The sequence below is a fragment of the Lichenostomus cassidix genome, chromosome 4, assembly GCF_008360975.1.
Source record: "Lichenostomus cassidix isolate B80296 chromosome 4, HeHo_3.0, whole genome shotgun sequence".
Taxonomy (NCBI): Eukaryota; Metazoa; Chordata; class Aves; order Passeriformes; family Meliphagidae; genus Lichenostomus; species Lichenostomus cassidix.
The window spans coordinates 30258212-30280399 of NC_139484.1; the positions used below are offsets into that span (position 1 = coordinate 30258212).

The following is a 22188-nucleotide window of genomic DNA, read 5'->3' on the forward strand; positions in this document are numbered from 1 at the left end:
GCCAAGGCGTGGGCCAGGCTTGGGTGTTTCGTCAATCAAATTGCACATTCAACTCATATTTGGACTGAATCATCAGTATACACCAGTGGCTAGTTTTACAGAAAGAATAAGTTTTTTAAATGAAGATTTTTTATGTGGCCTTTTTTCTGGCTAAGCTTATAAAAGTTTTTGGTTACATTTCTTTACACTTCAATATTTGATTTTGTTTATTTTTCACTGCTTTAATAACAAAACTGTTGCTCTGAACTTGTGCTGTAAGTAGCTGACCGGCAACAAAGTTGTTTTGAAAGACAAGAAAAACAATTTAAAAAATCCTTTAATCTACACCAACAAAGGTATTCCATAATTAGAGCACAAAATCCTGGTTCACATGCACTAAAAGGGATTTTTTAAATTAATTGTGGCTGAGCAAGGGCTGTCCATGCTTTTGAACAAGTCACCAGGTTTCTTTTTTTGTTTGGTTTGTTCAAAAAGTTCACTGGAGCATTTCAGAGATAATGATAATATGCTGTATAGACAACAGAGTTGCTTCAGTTGCATCATTTATATATGGCTTTTTCCTTCTTAGTAAATCACAGTGAGCATCTCAAGATTTCAATGTTTTGCTGTGATCTGTATCTCTGCAAAGCTCCAAGACAAGGTACTTATTAAAGGAAATTGTGTATTCAATTTTGATTTATTTAATAAAATAAACAGCATAGTTATGCATTGTTAAATGGCCTTAAATCCATTTTATGCAAAGGGTCCAGTAATTGAAGTGGATTTAATAAGACCATAAAAAAAGGAAGTCACTTCATTTTTGGAGTGGCTAACCTAGCTACTGATCTGAAAATTCAGAGAATTAGTATTAATCTGATTATTAGTATTTGTGAAGTTAGCCACAGATTTAAAGACAGGAAACAAGACATTGCTGGAACTGTGAACCTGATGCTGGTTCAATTCTATTCAACTAGCATGAAAAGAGAGCAAAAGAGGAATGTAAAATTCTAGAAAGGGAAATTGTATACACCTTAAAGATGAGGTGCTAAGAAGCATACAATATGGGCTTGTCAAAACACACGGAGGCAACCATTCACTGACAGCACACTAGCCTGCACTGTCGGTGAATAAAGCAGGAGTGAAATCTTTTGACTTTAGTGAGGTTGGGCTGTACTGTCTGTCTCAGCATAAGCAAACAAGGAAACGTGGGCTAGTGCGAACCTTATTAGTGCTAACTCAGCCTCCTTATCATCATCCTACCTCAACAGAACACCACAATTTGTTCACTCTCCCCAAGGCAGTGTTTCTAATCCCCAGTGCTGTTCAGTCACCATTCAACTGGAGACCTTCCTAGCTTGTGACTGCCAGCCTAAACATCTAACTTAAGCAGTGTAACTCATCTCCTTTACGCCAGTTGTCTAAAACTGTTTTATCTAGAGGTCCTTAATTCCAATCGAGGCTTCACTGATGAGCCCACCCAGGCAGTTTGGAACGGAGTCCCCCATGCTGGCAATGGGTGAGAGAGCCCTGATATCTCCCACATGCTCTGTGTTAGTGTTCAGGCCCTCAGGCAAGACTCAGAGAGTGGGATTGGATAGGCTGACAGTAGTCATTAAGATTAGATTAGAGTGGGTGCTGAGAGGCTGGACTGGGAAACTCCATAACAGGAACTGAGAGAGGAATATTAGTGAGATCATAGTGACTGGAGCAGAGAGTAAAGCAAGGACAGCTTGTGTGACAGACAAGGTCCAAGCAACCTGAGGTCAGACAGCTTGGGATGTGTGCCTGAGATCTGCAGATGGAAAAGGTGGAAACTGCTCTGGACAGCAAGCTGCTGTGTTTGCATCACACCATACCACAGCATGCCACTGCAGCATGGCAAAACATCCAAGAGGAGGCTGAATGGCAGCAAAGTGTCTCTTGTTATCTGTTTTTCCTGAGTTTCACAGCTGAGGAGTGTAACTGCAGCACTGATAGTATTTATTCCTAGTGTGATTTTGAGACCATCTGCCTCAGACGCATTTTATTTATGCTATCACTTTTCCATCAGAAAACATCACGCTTAGCATTTAAGCCATTAAGTAACCAGTAAATAATGTCAATAATTAAGAGCCTCCAAATTCTCACTAACTGTAAGGAGCTAGATGAGATGAGCCTCCAGAAAAGAGGCCTCCCTGGATATTAGAGAATGTTGATGGGACTTACAAGTGTTGTAAAACCCATTAGAGATACACTTCTGCTATCCTTGCTGCTACCAGCAATATACAGTGACGATAGTGGCTGTCCCTAAAGTCACTGTCCAGTTTGCTGACATCTTTACTGGTTCATCATGTTGGTATATGATACCATGACTGAGTCTCAGCTTTTGGTTCTCATGCTAGTAATAAAGAGATTGACCAGGTCCTTTTTAAGTGTGTTTTCAGCAGAATCTATGGCCTTTTGCTGGTCAGCTGCACTTCTAGCAGGAAGGGACTCTAACGAGATGGAAAACAGCTTCTGGAGGTTCCTCTCTGAGACGTGCTCAGGGCAGATTCAGAGTCACGTTCTCCTGGTCACTTGACTGGAAAGCAGAATAGTTACTGTCTGGCTGGTCTTCACTGGAAGTCTATATGTTTGGATCCAGATGCTGGCATGCTAACCGAAGATCTTTCTTCACAAACTTGTTGGTCAGATTATGGAAGAAGCAGGGAAGGATCAAAATAAGGATTAAAAACCACTTCTATTTGTGAGTCTGAGATGGGTTTGATTTATAAAAAAAGAAAAATAAGGAAAAATAGAAAACTGGGGCAAATACTTAGGCATATGTACTGCAAATCAAAAGAAAACAATGTCATAAAGACCCTGGGGTTTCTGGCTCTTATTTACCCAGCTTTTCTGCCCTATGGGAATTCATTTCTTGGAGCAAAGTCATAATGCTAGACTGGAAGTTTGCAACAGCCAGTCTCAGACTATTTCTCTGCAGCCTGACTTTTCTCTGTGCATCCAAGCTTCCCCATATTCTTCTTTTTCTAATCTTGGAGAGGCAGGGCAGCTGTGCCCCTTGTTCTAATATACTAAGGTCTGTGTACTTTCACAATGGTATTAAGAAATCCCCTGAGCTGAAAATGGTTGGAGTTTGGAAAGATATTTGGGTAAAAAGTAACATCTGCTGGTCCTGTTCATACTCTTTCCAAGGCACCTGTCCTGGCCACTGGTGCAGACAAAATGTTGTTTTATGGGGTCCAGTAGTCTGAAGCAGTGTGTCTGCTTTTATGAAGTCATTTGATAATCTTAATCAAATATTTAATGACTGCATGGTCTTTGTATGAACACTACTGAATTCATACTGCATACAGAATATGTGAACAGTACTTTGACAAAATATATCTGTCTGGAAAAACCCCAGTCCTAATCTTTTAGGTTTTCCAAACTGAATATTTCCATTGAGTTTGGCATTTAGATCTGCACGATCTATGATTTTAACTACTATGTTCAAGATAAGTGCTAACATAAAATACAGATCATTAATTTAAAAAAGTATTTCAACACACACTTAAGGATGTAAATAATTACACTAACGGTAATGGCTTGGCTGACTGGCCTGAGTTGATATAATAGTGAACCTCTGTAAAGGCAAAAATGTAGCAATAATCAGATGTAATCTCAAAATGAGGATGTATTTTTTCTGGCATAAAAATAGCTCTCTCCAGGAACACTGATGTCAAATCCATTAGCATGTTTGAGCCTCTCCTAGTTTAAGACAGGAAGGATAATGTCTTAGAGGAAAGAAAATTGCGTTAAGGATGCATTAAGAGGTCAGTATGTTCTTTAATATCAAATGAATACTCATCCTAAAACCTCTGGCATCTCTGTTTACAGTTAGACATTAAAAAAAAATTAGCAGCACAAGAACGTTCACCACAGCTTCTTGAAGTCTCAGTGCTAGATTTATTTTTAGTGTTGATGTAAGGTATGTAATTTACTCTGTACATTTCAGGCATAATGTGTAAAATACTTGTTTCCATAACAAGCTGTCATTTTAGGATAAATGGGCTTTCTACAGGGATTTCTGGGTAGCATATTTTGGTTTCTATTTTGGAAATTATTAGTTGCTATTATAATTTCTGAGAAACCATGTAGTGTAATGACTAGGCACCAAGTATATAATTATGATTACTCTGAAGTGCATTTTTCAAACTAGAAGGACATGGGCTTTCTTGCTTGCTTAATTGTATTCAAGCCTCTGAGAAGTATGCTCAGTCAAGAGGGTTCATACAACAGTTATTGCTCCGACCCCTAATTTTGTCCAACGTTCCTATTCTTGAAAAATATCTCCTTAAATACTGTGTCACATACCTGCGTTTGTGCCTCAGGCAACTGTTATTCTTTTGGAGTTCTTTGATTCTCCAGGACTTTCAGTGCTGTAATAGGTAACCATAGGTAATGGTTCTACTATATTTCACAGTTCTCATTTCACCCTTACCCAAACAATCAGCAGTCAGGCATTGCTAGTTCTTCTGGTTTTCTGAAGGAAAAGTAGCAGAGCTTTAATTTCAGGGTATATTTAATAGTGCCTTTTAGGATCTCCTAAGGCAGATCCTTTAACATGCATTGATCCTTCACACTGGTGTGAAAATCCAGACATTCTCTCATTTATTATGGTGGTGTCCATTTTCTGAATTGCTAAATCTGGATGAGGGGACAAATGCTAAAGTTCAGACTTAGATATATCAGCACAAATATAGAGAATATCAATTTTTTATACTAAGAACCAAACTAAGCTCTTAGAATGAGATTCTGATGAAATAGTTCTCTTAAAGGCAGAAAGGATCTGTTTTCTTTAGGTAGCAATTTTGGGGATCAGGATTAGTTTGGAGTTGGAGGCACAATTCATTATAGCACCATGCCAGTGTGCTAAAAGTGCTCCAAAGACTGCAACTGAGCATCTTGTGGGTTGTAAGAAATTTGCCCTGCAGGACTATGGCACCATATGTCCAGCAGGTAGCTGACAGCTGTTCAGACTGAGTGCAAATCAAGAAGAATTTAAGTAAAGAGCATCTACTACAGTAAAGCACATCAGCAGTGTGATTTAGGTAGAACACATATGCTGTGGTGGGCAAAAAGGAAATTTGAATGTGATATTGCAGGCTGTCCTCACTTTTGTCCTCAGGAACATCTAGATACCTTCCAAAATAGCCAGCCAGGAGGAATACTGAATCATACTTAAAACTCTTATTAGATGGAATTGCCTTGACTTGTCTAACAAGGCATCTGTCTCTTCTTTTTATTATGTAAGTAGAGGCAATAAAGACAGGTACTTAATTCTGTACAGCACTTTACATGCAATAAGTGCTTTTAGAAAGTGTTTATACGGCAGAAAGTATAGAATGTGTTATTGAATGACATCTCAACAATTACTGTCTTCCTGGTTCTTTTCAAGGTGAAGCTATATTGTTTATTGATTTGCATAGATATAGTTGTGGCACAGTTATTCATGAGGCATGCAGTTCATGCCTGTAGCATGTTGATAACAATTACTAATCATGCATTAACTCTTCACAAGTCATTTACATCTACCATTTATGCATGAACAAACACTGCCTTTAAGAACTTTGAAGTTGACAGGCTAATCCTTTTCAACACTGACTTGTATCTCAATTCTTCAATGACAGTATAATCCACAAAAGAATCCACAATGGCACTAAAAGTGTTCAGCCAATTAATCAGACAGTTTTATTGAGACATCGGGGTTAAATGAGAGCATATGGGTTAAATGTGGATGCAGACAAATAGGCATCTTTTGATTTAATTACAATTTTTTTCTCTCAAAACTGGTGTGCCAATCTTTCTCAACTTTCTAAAATATTATCTTACAGGAAGAAAATGAGCCTCTGTAATTTTCAAGAGGCATTTAGTTGTTTTTTTAACACTATTCTAGGTATGTCACTGTGTTCAAAGGTTTTTTTTAAGGTACTAACACTGTGAGTGTTATAATGTGCAACAAGAGTTTAAAATTACTTCAATACCACTAGTAAAATATCCCAACACAAGGAGAGGTGTTCCATATCAAAGAACACTTTTTTGACAGTTAATGCATTTCTCAGGCTGACTTACTTGTCTTTTAGGAACACGCAGAACTTCACATAGCAAAAATATTAATACTAGATCCTAGGCTGATTTGCATAACAATAGGAATCACTAATTTAATAACTTCGGAGACTGTTTTTGAGGTTGAAACCTCTTAAAGTACTTTTAAAGTACCTCTTAAAGTAATTTTCACCTACCAAAATCAGCAATGCAAATGTTATCGGCTTCGGTGAATTGGGATGAAACTTCAATCTCTTTGGCAATGACATTAGAGAAATGTAGAATCAACTGCTATTTACATACACTTGCCTCTTTCGTTTTTCCATAGAACATTTGGTTATCTTTTTTCTAATATGGATACCTCTGCTTTCTATATTGATCAATCCTTTCAAGGATTACAGTATATCTACTCTGTTGTGTTGATGTGGTTTTTTCCTCAGCTTTGGGGTTGTTGCTACAGTAATTTTTTATTTAGAAATAATAGCAGAGTGAATGAGTGCTTTAAGGTTGCTTAAGGAATCATTAGCAAAGGTATTGGCAAAACAGGTTCAATATAAAAGTGAAAGCATGACAACGTTTGCTGACAAAATTCACTCTACTACTTACTAGATAGTTAAAGCACACAGAGCAAAAACAAACCAAAAATCCAGAATCAATCAAAACAAATCAAAATAAACACAAAACTATCTACATGGAGACTGAAGGGTAGAAGGTGTGGTGGTGGGGAGGAGGTCAGGGAGGAAAAGGATAGGAAAGGGTAAGGGTAAAAAGGAATACAGAAGACCCTCCTGTTGAGTCACAAGGTTCAGAATAGACCTGTGCTAAACTGAGCCTGACCTTGACCAACTGTTTATGCCTGAAAGTTCAACAGCACTTAATCTTAACAGCATTTAAATTTAACAGCACTTAATCCATAATTTAGGATTAACAATTTAGCAAAGGATTCATATAGAATTTGCTGTAGCACAGCGGTAACTCACAGGCCTAAGTTACTTTCAAATCTAAAGTACTTAAGAATCTAGGAAAGCAACGTTCCTAGTGATTTGCTATAGCATATTCACACTTGCATGTGCAGACATAAGGAGTCTGAACAAGGTACCTGTGAAAAATTACCCCCCAGTTCAATGAAGTGCTCACTTCAGATGTCTTTCCATCTTCTCCACCGGCTCAGGGTTGAGCCTCGAGGGGTTGGGATACCAGCACAGGATCCATCAGCATCGTTCAACAATCCTCCCAGTAGAGCAAACTTGAGAGTTCACTGGCTCTGAGAGATGTTCCATGCACAGGGAGGTTGCTGGTCTCAGCTGCTGTGGTCCAGGAGAGCTCAGAGGGTCTCAATTTGGACTGCTGTTTTTACAATCACAAGAGAGGTGATTATATGACTATAATCATAATAATCTTCCATTCTATCCACAATTCAGGTCAGAAACTGCCTCTGAAAATTTGATAATTAAAATATTACTTCACTTGGGTTGTTGCTCAGACAAGGAAAACGAGTTTCCAAGGCTGTTTGTTAAAATCCAGGTGGTGATTAGACAGTACTAGTTCCTGGGAGCAGACAGTGTTTCTGATAAGCTCCAGGTGCACCTCCTCAAGGCCAAAGCCTGGGGAGTGTTTCTCAGATCATGGTGTGACCAGGGCTGGGGGAATAGTGTGTGCATCACAGCATGGTGCAAAACATCTTGAGGTCATACAAACAGCCTGACAGTGGTTTGCACGTGCAGATCTGTCAGCAAAGGCAGCTACATAGTAAAAAAGCTATATGGTAAATGTAAGCAATAAAATGCATAAGGCTGCAAGGAACGTATGTTTTCATCATCTTGTATGATCTCAATTTTCTATAAATTCATGACAGCAATTAGACATGTAGCTGCTTCCTGTGAAGTACAGGCATTATTAATATTGTCATGTCTATTATGATCAATGTATGCCATTGCTGTTTTGCAAGCTCTTTATTAGATATATAAAGCCTAATATAGATATATTTATGTATGTATGTATGTATGTATGTGTACTTACCAGCATTAACATGTTTGAAGGGGAACAGGTTTCTAATAATTTTCTCATTTAATTTTAATAAATGAGACACTTCATTGTGTGTGCAGCTCCCTCAAAAGTCTTAATTTCAGAGCCTCCATCAAGGCGCAGTATTCTGAATTTTCCAGTCAGATTTGCCAGATCGACCCTGTAAGGATCATCTGTCATACTCAGTTTCTGTAAAGGAGAGAGAGATGAGGGAACTGGAACATTAAGGAGGACAGACTATAATTTTCTTCATCTGATGGTTCATCTGTTTGCTATTTTGTTTGCTGCTGGGTTTGCTACTTCAAATTTCTGTATTTCAAAATGAAAGGAAAATCACTAGTCTTCATTTTGAAGAAACAAAATCAGGTTACTTCCACAGTTCTGGTCATTTGTGCCAGATGGGAGAAAGCTTTTATACCAAATACCCTTTTTGTCCATATTTCCTACAATGACCTGAGGATGTATACCTCTTTACAATAGCAGAGAAGGAAATAGGAAGAAAGAGCTTTCATGATTCTCTGGGAATCAGCCTTTCTTTGGTGCTCTGTAAATTTCTAAACCTTCAGGATGATCACCAAAGCTATCAAGATGTGACAGGCGACTGTAAAAATACCATTTATAATAAAAAGGTTACAGAACATTAAATCCTTTCTAAAACTGTTTTCTAACTGTGTGAATTAAATCAACTCAATTTTTAAGAAAAACAAGTTTGGTGAACATTGAAACTAATGAAATATGATTTTGATTTGATTTGTATCTTCTGTCTGCCTGGCTTTTTAACTGAATTAATCTGAAAGACAAGGCATGGCTTCTTTTCTTAAAAGAAATTTTAAGATACATGTTTGCTTTCCTGAAAAAGGCTTGGTAAAGCTATTTGACATCAGAAGTTCTGTTTTTCAGTCATAATTCCTCCACTAGTAAAGTAGATGCTTTATGAATTATATGTGTTTGTGGCTAAAGAGCTTGTAATCACTTTTTCTTTGGTGGTTTTCTGATGTCTACTCACTACTCAGGCCAGTCTGCTTGCTCTCTTACTTTTCTTCCTTTTGCAGGAACATTAGCTTAACCTGCATTTTCAGCCAGCTGCCTTTACAGAACATACAGGACTAATCCCTGAGTTGTCTGCCCTTTTTTTTTTTTAATGTTATTGTTATTATTTGAAATGTGGCATCAATCACTTGAAAAAATCAAAAGTTTGAAACAAGCTGTTTGAAATATGCACACATACAGTGTTATTACACAAAATTAAATACCTTAATGAGACTAAAAAGAGCAGTAAACCAAAGTAAATTCTATCTTATACAGCTGCAAAATATCTTTTGTGTGATTGAACAGCAGAGCTGGACCTTCAAATGTCCATGTTCTACTACTGGAAAGTAAAGAAACAATTAATGTCCCTGGGCTGTTCACTAGGAAATGTCTTGGTATATTTTGCATTTGGTTTACACAACTATTTTCTGGTGAATATTGTCTAAGATCAGGAATTTATGGGAATTGTTCCTGGATTAGACAATTTATCATGGTTAAAATATTCCCAACTCTGGACAAGGCAGCAATTGCAAGCAGAGGAAAGATAGTTAAGCCTGCCTCTGCACTCTGAAGTACCATGAATATTGAGACAGACGTGGGTCTGCCCCTATACATTCACACTAGTAAAACTTGTATTTTATGTACTTCTCTTCAAAAAGATCTCTGAAATACAAACCAATATAACCAAAACCAATCAGCAGAAGCTGGACTATTACTCATGATCAACTGGCTTGGTGGTATAAGGCTTTCCCATGAGGCTGTTTCCTCCATTTCTTCCCATCTGGGCATTGCCAGCTCGGTTGGCACTGCAGTAAGACATCTGAACAGTGTGCAGTCTGTCCTCCAGAGCCTTGCATGCGTGACAGCTCTGGCTTCCTCTTGCAAGTGTGGAGTAAGGTAATGGAGTAATTATTCTGTCCCTGCTGGCCTGCCAAGAAGGTGCTGCCAGGTAGGAAAGTAGCTGTCTGTGACCTTGGACAGCTTTTATAGGGTGAGGGGCAGAAGAAGATGCCTTTTCCTACAGAATCTTCACTGCATTGTTCTGTATCAGGAAGCACTTGCCAATGCCTGTACCTGATGGATTGAGATGGATCCTGATGCCCAAAGCAAGCTTTCTTCCTCGCTCCCAAATCCCTGGATTTGCCTCAGTCCTGGTTTTCCTGAGTCTGTATCAAGTGCTCATAGATGACAGCATTGGGAGGACGTTAACTTTAGAAGAATTGAAATAGTAGTAAAGCATTTAGGTCATGAGAAGGGATGTAGTGCAGGTGTGGGTAGAGATCTGCTTAAAAGGTAAATGAACAGAAGTGGCAAGGAGGGAGGGAGCAAGTCAAAAGTGAAATTAAATGTTTGTAGAGACAAATGGAAGCAGTTCTGTGTCCCCAGCAATGAATTGTGGGGAGTAAAAGGAATTATAAGGAAATGCAGGCAGCAATTAAGAAAAAATCCATGTGCCTGGAGGCAGTGGAAAGCTGGCAGGGCAAGGCAGAGGGATGAACGCCCTGAGGGTCAGGCTTTCCAAGCTTCTGAAAAGCATCCTGCGGGCTGGGAGGGGAAGAGATTGCCCTTAGCAGTGGGGTGGAGGCTCCAGGACCTGCTCCGTGGTGCCACCATGTCTGGCTGGCAATGGATGGGGATCATGGCAGGGCAAGGGCAGCCAGGACAGGGCAGCTGGCAGAGGCAAATCAGGCTCACAGCAAGTCAGGACAAAGAGCTGGTGCCACTGCTGAGGAAAGTGGAGGGTATCCAGCCAAAATATCTAACTTTGTTTGTTGCCAAAGTGGAAAACACTTGCACGAAACTCTTTTGCTCAAGGGGAATAGAAGAACTCTCTCCTTTTTTCTTTTTAAAATTTATTTTGTCCATGCATTCCCCCACCAGGAAACATGCCTATGGGAGGATGGGGATGACCTTCTCTTTACTCCCCTTTCGTCATGGGAGAGCCTATCTCAGGATGAACAACCTCTGTGTGACTTGGTCAGGTTGGGTTGAAATAGGAACTCTTCTGGTTTGGGCTGCAATATATACTTTTTTTTTTTTCCCAAATGTGGTTTTTTGGTATTAGAAAACAACCAAGTGTGCAGCCCAGAATGTGCTGTGGTTGACTGTTGGAGGAGTAATTCCTTTGCCAAAGCTCACATGGAATGTTGGGAACTGAGGGGGATTTTACCTCCCAAATTACTTTGGGATACTAACATCCATGGAACAGGTCCCAGGATCTTCCCTGCCAGCAGGGGAGATTTTGCACTTTCTGGGACATGCCAGCTTCTCCTGTGGGTCCCAGTGCATGGGGAAAGCCCCAGCCAGACTTGCTGTAGTTGGAGAAAAAAAAGTGGAGTTTCCCCAACAGAAAATAGTTCTGAATATAACCATCAGCCTTCTCTGCTGTCATCTGCTTCCTGGTGCCATGTTCCTCTCTTCAGATGTATGGGTGAGGGATGGATATGGAGCTGGGCTTGTGGTGTCTCAACTCTGCATGGAGAGTTCTGCATGGGCAGTTTCTTTTACCTGTCTTTGAAAAAAGGTCATGGAAGAAAGGTTACTGGCAAATGTGGCAGAGAGCCTTATCTGTCCCTTGAGGAAGTTTTTGTTTTGGAGAGGAACCACTTCCAGAGGAGAGGATGATCTGCAGCAATTGCTGAGACATTCAGGCCTCTGCTATTTTATTTGGTGGGTTTGTACCTAGAAAACAGACACCTTGCCTAGGAGTTCAGCTCTGTTCGGACTTACAGGCACACTAGTGTGGACACAGTGACCTGCCAGGCTGGGGGTGCCCTCTCTTTCACAGAGCAGCACGTGCAGCAGCATCTTAGGAGTCCAGGACAGAGTCTAACCTTCCCATATTCAACAGAGCCCCTTCTGGTCCTCCTGGTACTGCTGTCCTTGGCACCACACAGCTGGAGCCCAACCTGCCTGCTCAGCTGAACATCTGTGGGCAGGGAGCACATTGGAAACAGCTCAAAACCAGCTACTTCTTTGCATCTCACTGTGACAGCTCAGGAATGTGGGGAGAGGGAATAAGCAGAGAAGCAAGAAGGGGACTGAAGAGAGAAGCGATAGCTGCTCCCCATCTGTGGGAGGAAGATGTAGCCATGGTGTTAGAGGGAGGCCCAGGCTGCTCCTGGGCTTTGTCAGGTGCTGCATTATCCATCTGGCTTCCAGAGTCTCAGCTGCACTTCCCAGCATCCCTCAGTTTTCACCTTCTCTCTTTTCATCATGAGCTCCTGGCCTCAGCTGCCCTATGGATGTTCCCCACACTGAAGAAATCTCACAGTCTCTTTTTGCTGCTACAGGGACTACAAATGCAGCAAGTGTTAGTGCTGGAGTTCTGTCATACAGGATACTCTTTTCTGCCCAAATCATGCCTTTCTTCCCCCACCACCTGCTTTAAAGCTCTATTGGCTTTAACATAAGCCAGCCCCAAGCAGGGCTGTGCCATGGTCCTGCTCTGCATCACCATCCTGGGGGAGGGGTGAAGAATCAACCCTCAAATGGGATCTGCCTGCCTGCCTTTCTGCAGGGGTCTCTGAAGGCAGGAATCCCCATCCCTCTGGGACAGGAGCTCCACATGCCTTGCCCTGGATATTTGGGAGAGTGTGATGGTGATGGTGTCCTATGGCATTCACGGGCAGTTAAACATGGCTGAGTGACAATTCTTTCCTCATCTTGGCAAAGTAATGTTCACTGTCATCTTGGAACAAGCAGGAGACGGCAGCAGGGAAGCACATCAAGACAGGGACAAGGGGTAGTTTGCCAGACCAGGGGAAGCATGGCTGGCTGCATACACCCAGGCTCAGCTCAAGGGTGCTGAGGACAAGACAGAGGTGTCTTCTTGACAGTCTGTTAGCCCTGCAGCAAAGCCAGCTTGGTTTTCTTCCTCTCCAAGAGCAGCAGGAAGTTGCTGCCATCAGGAGCATTCTTTGCCTTTCCTGGGAACCCTGGTTGCAGGATCAGGGCGTTGGGTCCCAGGGCTAGTTCCCCGGGGATGCAGCTGCCAGCTCTCACAGCACTCTCCTCATCTGTCTCTGTGGCATATGCACTTCCTGGCCTTTCCTCCCACCGCCCCAAATACCATCCATCACTGGCCTGAGTCACCACAGCCACATCCCAGAGTAAAACGTGTCTGGGGATGTCTGGGCAAGTGGGCAGGAAGGGTGAGCTTCTAGTAGGAAAATGCTGGCAGTGATGCTCTGCAGGCACAAAGTGGGCATACAGATGTCAGAGTCCAACCATCCTGAACTTTTAAAGTCACTCTTAAATTGGGTAGTACTCACTACATGCTGATGGCAGCACTTCTTGTCCTTTCCTTGCTAGCTTTCAGTGTGTGTTGTGTAAAGGTTCTCACATGGGCTCCTCCTGTGACATACCAGGCCAGAGTGCGTGGCAACTCAGCCACATCCTTCTGTCACCTGCATCCACAGGCTGGACAGGAATCACTTCCACCCTTATGGCCATATCTGAACTGGAGAGCATCAGAAATGTTAGGGTTGTCTCTGTGGCTGCTTGTGGGACAGTAAAAGAGTGAAAGCCTTCTTGGCCACCTGGGCACACACAGGCTGATGTTCAGCTGCTGCCGACCAGCACCCCAGGCTCTTTTCCACCTAGCAGCTTTCCAGTCACTCTCCCCCACCCTGTAGCCCTGCATGGGGTTGTTGTGACCCAGGGGGAGCACCCAGCACTTGGCTTTGTTGAACTTCATCCAACTGATCTTAGCCCATTGATGCACCACTCCACTAATCTATACAAGATCGCACTCCCTGATCCTCTCATCCCACTCAGCCCCTCTCTGCTAACATTCTCTTTCTCCTGCCAACTCTATCGGATATCTCTCAACACCACCATCGAAAGCATTCTCCTCCCGCCAGAGACCAGCGGGTGCTTGGTCCCGGCACCCCCTTGCCCACCTCCCAGCGCCCTGCCGGTGCCCGGTGTCCAGCGGCGGGAGGGTCCGGGGCTCGGCCCGCTGCCCCCTCCCGCCGCGCAGTGCCCGTGTGTGGGCGGGCTCCGGGACGTGCCGGCTGGGGAGCGCCGCGGCGCCGCACATGCTCACTGGCCGCGGAGGCACCGCCGGAGGTAGGGCTCGCTCCGCCGCCGGAGGAGCCGCGCTGTCGCTGCGGCCGGGCCGCGGCATGGCCCGCCCGCTCCCGGGCCGCCGCCGCTGAGCGCGGGGGGATCGCAGCGTCCGGCGGTGAGCGCGGGGCCGTGGCGGCGGCGGGGTTTGTGTGCGGGCGGGGCCCGAACCGCCGGTGGGGCGGGCGGGGGATCCGGGGTCCGGCCCGAGGGCCCCGTTCTGCCGGGCGGCACCGCCGAGCCGCGTCAGCACCTCGGCCAGCGCCGGCGGGGCCGCGGCGGGCGGCGGTGGGGCGCGGCCCGGGGTGCTGCCGGGGGAGCCCCGCTCGGCTCGTCCTCCCGCTACCTGCGGTGCTCCGGCAGCGCTGGCGGCGTGGAGGCCGCTCCTGCCCGGTGCTGGCCCGGTGGGAGGCCTCGGGCCGGCAGGCCGGGCGAGGGGCGAGCGGCGGCAGGGCAGATCCGCGACCTTTGCCGGCCGCGCCGCGGGAGGTGGCGGTGCTGCGGCTCCCGGGGAGGGGGAGCTGAGCATCCCGGTGCCTCCGGAGGTGGGGGGAGAGAGAGAGAGAGAGAGAGAGGCACGGCTCCTTAAAAACAGCGGGGAAAATGCAAATTAATAAAAGTGGAAAATGCAGCAGGTTCTGAGGCATCCGCGAGATTTCTGTTGGCCCAAGGAAATGCTTGGGAATTATCTGTGGGATGGCAAACAAACGGAAAATGCCTGGGGTGCCGCAGTGCTGTGGCCAGGGGCAGGTGGGGCTGGCTCTGCCCAAACAGGAACTCAGCTCCTGGCCTGTGGGGTATGTGCTTTTGCCCCAGAGAAGTTAAAATATCAAACTGAGCACAATGCAATAAAGAACTGTATTGCAGCTTGTGTTTAGTCATCTTTGCAAGGCCATTTCAGTGCTGGCTCTGCAGTGGAAATGCTTCATGCGAAATAGTTGTGTTTAAATTCTGTGCACAAAATTGTATTTTTTAACCTCTTCTCATAACCAGCATTGAAATTATTGCTATTTTATCTGTGCAAGGTCATAGAGGGATTGCAGTTCTTTGCCTTGCTTCATGACTGGTTGACATTGTATTTAATACAGTTGATATATGACATTTTTGGTGAAGAACCCTGTTTCCAAGCTTCTGAGTATTTTGTGTTAGGCATTCTTTGAAGGACATCATATCTCTTAAACACTCTGGAGCAGACTTGCATTTAAATCTGCTCCTCACTGTCAGTCTCAACTTTGGGAAGCTACTAGACTCTCTGGAAATTGACTAAATCAGTTCCATGTCAGGGATACACCTGAAGAGACTCGGTTTCCCAAGGCAACTAGGAACAATAAAAAACCCAACCCTGCTAAAACATTTCTTTACTTTTTGTAGGTATGTGTTTCCTTCTGCCATGTGTAGCCCTACTAACATAAATCTTTCTTTTGTTTTGCCACAGACAGAAGATTTCTCTGAAGCGTGATCTTCAAGATGAAGTTCTTACTAGCAATTTTATTTTTCATCTCATTCTCCTTATGGGTTGAAGAAGTCTATTCCAAAGAGAAGTCTTCAAAGAAAGGAAAGGGGAAAAAGAAGCAATATCTATGTCCATCGTATGTTCCTGCTTTCTTTTATGCTTTTGTATGATGGTGATCCTGCCCTGTTTTTAAGAGTGGAAATTATGTGGCAATTGAAGTAGAAGGTGATGCTTTCTCTTGAAAGAATGGGGTCTGTGGTGGGAATGGGTTTGACCAGCGTCATAGCTAAGTTCCATCAATGTGTTCCTTCTGCAGCAAGTGCCCTGTTTTAGTGAAAGGGAAAATCTAAGCCATAGTAAATCATTCCTTTCCTTGTGGTGGAATTCAGCCCAGTGCCTTGCTATTTATGGGGACACAGTTGCATGGTCCAAGAGTGCTTTGCTTTATATCTAGCATTATGTTGCAGGTGTATTGAAGAAAGCAAGGAGGATACAGAATTGTCATGCTGAAATTCAGCTTTTGGTGAGCTAGTTCTGTAAGAGAAGGCTTGTCCTGTGCATATTCTTACTGCATATTGACTAGAACTAGGGTCTTCAGCACCTTTCATCTATTATTTACAGTTCTCCAACTTTTATGGAAGTGGATTGATTGATTGTTGACATAAAGTATGCCCTTATGCAATAATCTCCCCGTAAAAATACAGAAATTAAAATCTGTGATTGCCCAGTTGAGTAGAGAATGTGTTCTGGACACCTATACTTACTTGATGTTAAATGTTCTCTCTTTCCAATGCCTACCACACTTTAGGTTGTGATCCATAGCACAATTCAAAAGTTTTATTTGTGAGTGCTGTTTTTAGCATTTTCTTGGCCAGCCCTACTAAGTTTTAATGTTATGTTGTAAATATCTGAGGAAAAGATTGATGGGCTATGATAAGTTGCCAGAAGTGTAGAAAAGCACTATGCCTAAAATACTAAAATTGTCTTGACAAATTTAAAACATATTTCTTCATTGACCATAAAAGAAGAGGTACAGAATGTTAGACTGGCTAGTTAACATTAAGCAACTTTTTCCAAAGAAAAAACAAAGCAAAACAAAAAGTGGAATAATCAGAGAGAAGCATTGTTCAAGTAATACTTTTTAAAGTTTCCACTGTTTTCAAATATTGAAAGTGATGTTCATTTGTAACCCCAAATTTTTAGGATGTTTCTACAAATGATGCATGTTTTCCTTCTTTTTTTTAATATCAAACTTTAAAAATTGTGTCTTTCCTTAGAATTGGATACATTAAGATATGTGTCAAATGTGATCATGACCCATCTGAAAAGACCCCTACCTATCCCTTCCCTTTTAAAAGTTAAGTTGAGTTCTGAATGAGGCTTTTTGTCTGAGCTATGATGAGGGTTTATAGCAAGGAGAGAAATGTCAGGGTTCCTAGGACAGGCAGCAGAACAGAAGCCCTTGAAAAGTCAGTTAGGCAGCTGGGGAACAGTAGCCCTTGGAAAGGGAGCTGGAAACTGAATCCAGATCTTCCATGGTCTCATTTAAACAGCCAGTATTTCCCCCTGCTTTTGACTAAGTCTTAGTAGAATTCAAACCAGCAAAATCATTTTATCTTAGTAAGTGAGTGGATTTTTCTTGTTTGTTTTTATTTTAAGCCCTGTATTTCTTGGTACCATCAAATATGATGTCATTTGTCGCCAATATGCTTGAAAAAACATTGAATACATGCTAGCATTTTCAAAGTGGTACTTTTCCAGTTGAACCTGTCTGCAGAAATACTGGTGTAATCCAGCATTGTCACTTGCAGAGTTGCCAGCTAGAGTTGCCATCGCAATGAGTCCTGTTTGATTTCCTGAACAATGACTCTATCTTACTTGGCTGAAGTTCGCATCTTGAGAGACAACCACTTGTAATAGTGGGGTTGCTGGTTTTGTGGCTGACGTCTAGACGACTTCTCATGTGAATGAGCGTGAAAGTCAGGTCTGTTTGGCAGAGGAATTACCTAATGCTCTCTTCACTCAGGCTGCTGTTGGCAAACTTTCAATCATCAGCATTTTTTAAATGATCTTTGACAAAACTTCTTGCTTTGGTGACACTCTGTGTCATAAAAAAGGCTGCCTGCTAGTGATAATTTTTCCTTTGTGAAATAAGAAAAAAATCTTTCCTCAGAAACCAACCAGAACACAATGCAGTGGAGTGGGAATTAAGTGACACTATAAGGGCTGACTAAAACTGCTCAAGTGTCTAAATGAAAGTAAAGCATAAGAGAAATGTTTTAGAAGAATACATTTTTTTTAACCAAAAGAAGTAGGATTTTGCATAATTTATAAAATTCAGTGGTACAAATTCCTAATGAAAAGATACATTTATAAGTTAAACTCTTAATCAACCTTTAATTTCCATCGATTTCTCGTGCAATAAAATTTAAATCTTAATTGCAGCAAATAATTGCCTCTTATTTCCTTGCAGCATGTGAAAAGCTAAATTTTACCTCTTCAAGAGAAAACAACTGCATTAGTTGTTGTGTACAGGACAGTCTTCTCTTGCAAACTTTATAATGAAATTCAAATCTGTGCAAATAATTATCCAGGAAGGATTTATACTGAATCTGATATTACTGCCTGAGGTCCTTAATTTGATGTTAAGAAATGGATGGCTATAAGACTAGTATGGGACTTCAGCATGAATTTGTTTGTATAAAAATGAAATGTACTTGAACTTTTCCTTTTATGGCTCTCCAGAATACAAGCCTTTTGCCAAATGTGCCCCTCTGGCATGAAATTAAATACTATTAGGATAAGATGAAAACAAGCTGATTAGAAACCCCATAAAAAGTTCATTATTGTCTCATAAACAGATATTTGCTTCCTTAAATTAGGAAAATTCTATTTTGTATCTTAGAGCAAACCTTTTTGCTTCTGATTATTCATGATGCTGTACTTCTCATTGTGTGGTAGTGGCTTATTTGCCATCCTATTTTCATTTATTCCTGAAACTGTTTTCCCCATCTTTTTTATTGAAGGCTTTCTTGAAGCTGATGTTTAATCATTTGGTTCTTACTTTGATTTAATGCTTGCTCAGAACAGATGTAAGATTTCACATCTTACGTTTAGATCATTTTCCTTCTTACCTCAGGCTTTCCAAATGACACACAGAGTAATTATACTTCCGTCTGATTCCTGAATCTTCGTTGATTAACAAAGAAATTGACATATTGAGCCTAAAATGCTGTAATAGAGAGTTTTGCACCATAAATCTGAGAAACTGGCTTCCACAGATGCCTAGTGCAATGAAATACAAAACTTTACTAACAAAACTTTTGCCTTTTGTTTCCATGGAAAATCATTTAAAAAACCAATTGGGCCCACCCCTTCGAGAAAAAAAAAATTATGTTATACATTCTTCTGTTTACAAAGCTTATTTTGAAATTTCATATACTTTAATATAAAGGATTTTGATACAGCTACAGATGGATTTAGTCACTTGATCTCTTTCCTGCTCACAGACTGCCCATATTTGCATGACCTTTGTTGCTTAGTTCTTATTAATGTCTTCATAATTCCTCATAATACCTGCTTCTCTTAAACATGTGGGACAGTTAGCAGTGACTTAGAGCCCTGCTGAAAAATGTTTTTCTTTTTGTTACACCATAATAAATAATTCAGTTATTTTATGATGTTTGAGCTGCTGCTGTTATCCCCACTGTCCTTAGTAGCCTAGAAGGTCTCTACTCAAAACTGCTTGCAAGATCGCTAGACAAATGAAATGATAAAGAAAGGGAAATTTGGTTATTACCGTGTAAGAGAAGGCACAGAGAAGTAAGAGTGTCACATAGCTTCTAACATTATGACTGTGGTCATAATAACAGCTATCCCTGTTAATTATACTTTTAGGATGACTCAGCTGTTCACTTGCACAGTGTTCACTTCCGAAGATCTTTCAGTGTCCCTAATACCACAGCAAAGCTAAAAGCATAACCTCAGTCACTAAATCTCATCATTTTGTCTGGGTATCAAGACTGTGCTTTTACTACACCATCCCTCTTCACCTTTATTCATTTGTCCACGTGGAGATTTATGTCCATATAGATGATTAACGGAATACTGTTTAATATCTATAGAGACCTTTTTTACCCACGCAGCTGAAGTACAAATAATATTTGGCTTGTATTCAATAAAGCGTATCAGCTACTTCAGAAACTGTGAAATGGCCCTCTAAGCCCTCCAGAAAACATGGTTTGTGCCATCTGCCAGGGCAGAAGCTTAGAAAGGTCACAGATGCGAAGGTTCAATAAACAGCTTCTTTTAAAAAACAACAACAAAAGACAGTGGAACTGGGGAAAAAAGCCTTTGATATGTTTAAAGTGTAGAGTTGTATGAAAGCCTGTCCTAAAATGTCTCTTGGTTAACTTCAAGCTTCTGACATGCTCTTCCTATTAAGACTAAAGTAGAAGATCAAAATACGTTTTGTACCTTGGGTCCTCTGTACTTCTCCATGTCTAGAACTTTTTTTAACAAGTGTTTTGGTATACATTGCTTCTCTATATGTAGTATGTGGTCAACTCCAAAATGTAAATGGTGGAAAAGAGAATCACATCTGTCTTCATTCCCGTCATCTAGAAGACACTGCTGAAAGTCTGTGGACATTTTCAGTTGTAGGTGTGGTTGAAGGGTTGATACACTTTGTGGGAGGAAGTGGAATGAAGTTGAAAGGAAAGCCTGAGTTTGGTTGTGGAGGAAGATACATCTGACAGTCATTTGAATGATAAGTGCTTTGCAGAGCCCAGGTCTTGTTCCTATAAAAATTCTTCTTCCCTCTAATAACAGCAGTTGATCAATGCTTTTATTATTCTGTATCACATAACTCTCATGGAAAGCCATGATCCCAGACAGATAGGGCCACATTTCAGAAGATTTGTGCATTTGTTTTTCAGGTGGTCAAATGTGGTGGGCAGTGAAAGATAAACCTATATAAGCAAAACCTAAGCTGTCCTGTAAAACAGTAATTAAGCGTGATAGACTGGTTCTCGTTCAGTAACTTTTCCTCTCAGTGAGCAGAGTTTGCTCCATTCTCAACACTGGAGTGATGAGACACTATAATTGTGTGGAAAAGTTACAGACTTTGTATTTCATATACCACCTCCAGACTGGGGAAAAAATTGGATTTGTGATTAAATTGCACCACCTTTACCTAAACTGAAGGAAAACCATAGGTCTAAATTCTGTTGTCAAGACAAATTATATAGAATGTATGTCATCTTATATTTTCCTCTTCTATCGCCGCTTATACCACCATGCGAGTGGTTAGATTTTACCAAGATACTTCTGTTGTCTCCATACTTACAGCATTTGGAAAAAAAAACCACTGGGACAAGAAACTGATGTGCATTACTTTTAAAATGTCTACTTTTGCTCAAACATTTGGTTGCTGATCATGTTTTACATCTGTGTGCTATATCAGAACACAACAGGACACCCATTATGGACAAGGGTGACAGGTGCTAACTTTGGTTGGATGCAGAGATGCCTAAGCTAGGAGCAAGCAAGCTAAGTTTAAGAAGCAGAAAAGTTGCTGTGAGCAGTACTAGTTCAGGCTGGGTGAAATACCAAGCTAATCTGGTTCTGGTGGTTTGGGGGCTGTCGGCTCTGTGACAGGCAGATAACCAGCTTGCTTTTCTCAGGTTTAGTGAATTATAAGGCGCTTCAGATTACCATGTAAACACTCCTTGAGGTGTCTAACCCTGGCAATGTTGAATGTGAAACTAAAGCTGGATTTAAGAGGTTTCTGCTAGACAAGGACTGAAGTAGTGACACTAACAGCTGTTGACACTACCCAACTGCAGGAAGGTTGTCTACGTGTCCACATTGGGAGACTATTCTCTTTGGTCTGTCTACAGCATGAGATGAAAGACAAGCTGTTTCACATCCTCAACTCACAGTTCACAATTCAGGGTGCCTAATCTGGGTTTCTGTTTCAAAGTTTGCTATGAAGGAACCTTTGTCTTTGTTCACCACACTGTATTACCTCCAAATTTAGGTACTGAAGCTACATATCTAATTTTAGGTGTTTAGCTGTCAACTGCCTTCATGAAGACGTGTAAATGGTGACTCAGAGTTCCACAGCTTTAATGTAATAAGTGATACCACTTTTCATTGGAGTAATTGTAATTAATCTTCCCAGGAATAGACATCACCTTGCACAGTTTGAAAATGCAGCTATTAAACATACTAGAGATCAGAGAGATCACTGAGAAGAGTTATATAGAATGTCATTGATATGTATTAACCTGTTTTTATGCTGAGAGTTATTGCATTCAGAAAATCAAATACCTGCAAATCAGAATACTGATAGTTTATATCATGAAAATTGTACTTTAAATATATGATGAGATAATAGATATTGTGTTTCCCAAACCTTATTTTTACCTTTCTCAGATAAACACAGCCATGTTATATGACTAAAATGTCAGTTTCCATCATGTAGATTTAATAAACTGCCCTGAAATATGTTGTTTTAGCACCATATAGGAAATTTTGCTGGAGATAACTAAACAGTGTGAGTT

The 22188-nt window shown here is 41.5% G+C and overlaps 1 protein-coding gene across 4 annotated transcripts in view; it reads left to right on the forward strand.

Moving 5' to 3' along the window:
* Positions 1-14041: 14041 nt before the first annotated feature.
* Positions 14042-22188, forward strand: part of GLRB (glycine receptor beta) — a 49593-nt gene continuing 41446 nt past the window's right edge. Inside the window, exons 1-2 of one of the 4 annotated variants that reach the window (XM_085058575.1) lie at positions 14042-14172; positions 15605-15758. In XM_085058575.1, the coding sequence (XP_084914701.1) occupies positions 15637-15758 (122 nt within the window). In that variant the 5' untranslated portion in view covers positions 14042-14172; positions 15605-15636. Of the gene's footprint in view, positions 14288-15604; positions 15759-15816; positions 15848-22188 lie in introns of those variants that run through there. The other 3 variants (XM_085058576.1, XM_085058574.1, XM_085058577.1) reach the window with 3 other exon arrangements.